Source organism: Haliotis cracherodii, unplaced genomic scaffold (genome assembly GCF_022045235.1).
Source record: "Haliotis cracherodii isolate W230 unplaced genomic scaffold, xgHalCrac1.p SCAF_1, whole genome shotgun sequence".
Taxonomy (NCBI): Eukaryota; Metazoa; Mollusca; class Gastropoda; order Lepetellida; family Haliotidae; genus Haliotis; species Haliotis cracherodii.
Window position 1 is genome coordinate 51156437 of NW_027266264.1, and position 3779 is coordinate 51160215.

Here is a 3779-nt window from a genome sequence, read left to right on the forward strand (position 1 = left end):
ACGCTGCAGTTACGCAATACTCCATCAGTAAATAATCGAGTATGGACCAGAAACATCTGATAATTGATATCATGAGCAACGACCCACGTTGTCGGGTACGACGACATCAACCTAGTCATCAAGCCGGAGCACCTTTAGAATACAGTACCACAAACCATCCGGTGCATTAAGTTTCTTCATTCGCCTTTCTGAGCGCTTTGGCATCCTCTCAGTTTGTTTGTTTGTTTAACGCCTCACTCAGCAATATTCCAGATATATGACGGCAGTCTGTTCATAATCGAGTCTGGACCAGACAATCCAGTGACTGACATCATAATATGATGCATCAACCAAGTCAACGATCCTGACCATCCGATCCCGTTAGTCGCCCCTTACATGCATGTCCTGTGGCAAGTCCTGTGACCAACTGGAGCGACAAAATCACATTCGTACGTTAAATAAGGAGAATAATACACTTTAACAACTATTTTCAAATAGGATGATTGATTATGATTTTCAGACCATATTATTAATAATAAACAATAAAACTTTTGATACGATTCATCAAAACGGAAGCAAATTCTTTGCTCGTCAAATTATATTTACAAGAAAATAATATCCCCAAAATATTTCATGAACACAGGCATATATAAAACACTATGAACTGTATTGGGTTTAGTTGTAAGGGAGATCAGTGGATCAATGACGAATGCGTTCAGTCACGTGGAGAAACTCATGTTTCTCATGTTTTTCATGGGACCAACAGTGAAATTGACAAGCAGCGATGCATTTCATCTTAGAAAAACAAGAAACATTTATCCTAGACATCAGAACCCTACAGTTGGTTGGTTGATTTGTTGTTTAACGCCGCACTCAGCAATATTCCAGCTATTTGACGGTTGTCTGTCAATAATCGAGTCTGGACCAGGCAATCCTGTGATTAATATCGTGAGCATCGATCTACGCAATTGGGATCGATGACATGCATGAGGGTCCTGATGGGTTTTAATGCTTAACGTAAAACACCCTTCAAACACTATCGTAAACGTAAAATTCATCTCTTTTTTTATCGTAAATGCTTAACGGAAAATACCAAAAAATAACTGCTTAACGTAAATAAATAATTTACTGCTTATCGTAAAATGATTAAAATGGTCAAAAACAGTCTGGCTTCAAGACCCAAATGCTTCGCCAGGCTGCGCAACTGACGCATTGATGAATTTTGTAGAAAAATGTAGGTAAAATAACCTGGTGATAATATTATAATATTTGTTGAAAAATTCATTTGGCATTTTTGTGAAACAAATATGCGACCCCTAAAAATTTTCGCGACGATTTTATTGAAAAAGAAGTAACAATATTGCTTAATGAAAAAATACCCTAAATTTTACTGCTTACTGCTTATAGGACCCCCCCCCCCCCCCCCCCCCCCCCCCCCCCCCACACACACACACACACAAGTTCGATAAGTTCTTCTTCATGTCGTGTAACCTCGGTTACCAGCAAGATAAATCACGCCATAAAAACAACGGGAGTGGTCTCCCCTTGTAGTACAACATCGGACATTAGCCAGGGACCAACGTCAGGTTTATCGTCCCTTTTCCTGTCCGAATCGATATAATTTTACATTTTGGCCGCTTGTTGAGCTTGTTACAAAAAGACGGTCACGCTGTTATCTAAGAGATACATGTTATTGCATTTTATCAATGGTTATAAGATGAAATATTCTGTATAAGTCAATTACTACGTCCGACCTTATAAAGGCTGTCTTTTTGTTTGTTAGTTCATCTTAAACTTAGATTATTTCCGATGATAATAATCGGCGATTTAAAGAAGGTTCCGTGCTGGTTTGTTTTTGCTGTAAAAAAAACTGAAAACTTTTTAAAGGCTAGTCTAGAGGTCTAGAATAATACTTTTTATACAATGATACTATGTTGCAAACTCTAGCCATATTAGATTCTACTATACATAGAAGAAGCTCTTTCGAGACCAACGCTCATTCCGGGACAAGCAGTTCACGGAAAGGAACGAGTGGCGACGATCGCTGATGGATCTCCATGGAGACCGTTGCTACTTCCGTTTTCCACTTACGACGCCATTTTGGTTGTTACTGCTGCACTTTGTTTCCACGTCTGTGTTGGCATTTTGCTCCTTATCCCGCACGTACCGCACGTTCTGCACGATGTATGCCACTGTTGCTTTGGTTTATCATCAAGGTATCTATCTATCAGTGGTCTCCGTGTTTAATTATCATTGCGTCTTGATTTCAAAGGTCTCAGATTAGGCTAATACATTTTGACGGATTGTATTCAAAACCTGTCCTTTACATTTGCCGATGATTTGGAAAACAATGAAATTAAAAGAGAATGACTGACCGGCTCATTAGCAGATGGGAGTTGTCATGTTCTTTGCCGGTCCCTTGTATATTTATGTACTTTTGGGATTTCTAGATCTATATTGTGTGGATGGGAAATGTAGATCGAGGCCTCGTTTGTTTTTGTAAAAGGCTTGGAAACTTAATTATCTCAGCGATGTGATTTCCGTTATTAATGTCAATTGTACAAGTTTAATTCCCATAGTAAAATATTTATCACTGTAAAAGAATCATGTTAAATTATAAAAGTAACAATAAATGAAGATTTATGTTCTAGCTCTTACTTACCCAGGCTATGGGATCTACTCAGTGTAAAATGATTTTCTGAGAATAAAAACTGTCAATTATAAAATAAAGTATTGATAGTGTAGTTTTTCAGATGTCAATTACTAACTAAGTGTTGTGTCACTGTCAAGGGTGAGGGACTGTTAAATGGGTATAAAGAATATATGTCCTTCATGTCCCAAAATGTCCAAAGACCATTTTATCTCAACTGAAGTTAATGGCTTTGACTCCTTAAAACCCCACGCATTTTTCTTTCAATAAACTCAGTCTCTTTTTGGTCTCTACAATGAGGAGCGAGGTGATTTTGTATCATATTTCATTTATTCTGTTATAGCTCACGATGATCTCCACAGGTTTAGGACTTCCCAGGCCCCTGTCTCCAAAAAGTCTCTTCCTGTCCCTGATCCTGTAGGTCATTACTAAAAGAAAAAGAAATCCGAGAACCATTGCAACTAACAATAGTTTGATACAAGTCATCTTTGTTTAGACATTATTCAGACAAATAGTACATATACTAAATAGTCAGTAGCCTCTAATAATCAGTACTCACCAAACAACACAAGAAAGGTGACTTTCATTATTCTACCCCTCCCTAACATAACCATAGATTTTATTCTGAAATGTATGATACAATTACTTCCGACCGGAATACATGACCTTTTCTTCAACACTTGGTATCACCACACTTAGATAGTGATTCAGAAACATGCTCATGATTAGTCGGAATCTTACAAGTAGAGATATCCTACGGTCATGGACATGTTTTTGTCGCTTTTCTTCTAGTCGTTAGTCTTGCTAAAATATGTTTAAATATCCAGAATACGAATGACGAAAATGGTCGACTTTCTGGTGTTTTTTAACATACAGGCTATTTCATTAAACTATCGACTGGCAATGATTTCAATGATTTAAGGACATCTATTTCCTCTTTTATAAGCGCCCCAGTGTCTTCACGATCCCCGTCAACCCCCGCTTATCCCAGCCCGACCCCCAGACCTCCCTCCTCGTCCCTGCCTCTAGAGCCAGTCAACAAGTTGTGGTGAAAGATCTTGATGAAGAATCCAAGCAGCCCCAGTCGTGCTCGGCCGTCCTTGTTTCCTGTTTGAAATACATTTTCCCGAGTTCCTTCATGGAGAGATAG

The 3779-nt window shown here is 38.5% G+C and overlaps 1 protein-coding gene across 1 annotated transcript; it reads left to right on the top strand.

The window, feature by feature from the left end:
• Positions 1-2161: 2161 nt before the first annotated feature.
• On the top strand, positions 2162-3779 carry LOC139465231 (uncharacterized). The gene is made up of 3 exons (XM_071246907.1): positions 2162-2195; positions 2973-3046; positions 3576-3779. The coding sequence occupies exons 1-3, from the start codon at positions 2162-2164 to the stop codon at positions 3777-3779; spliced, it is 312 nt and encodes a 103-aa protein (XP_071103008.1).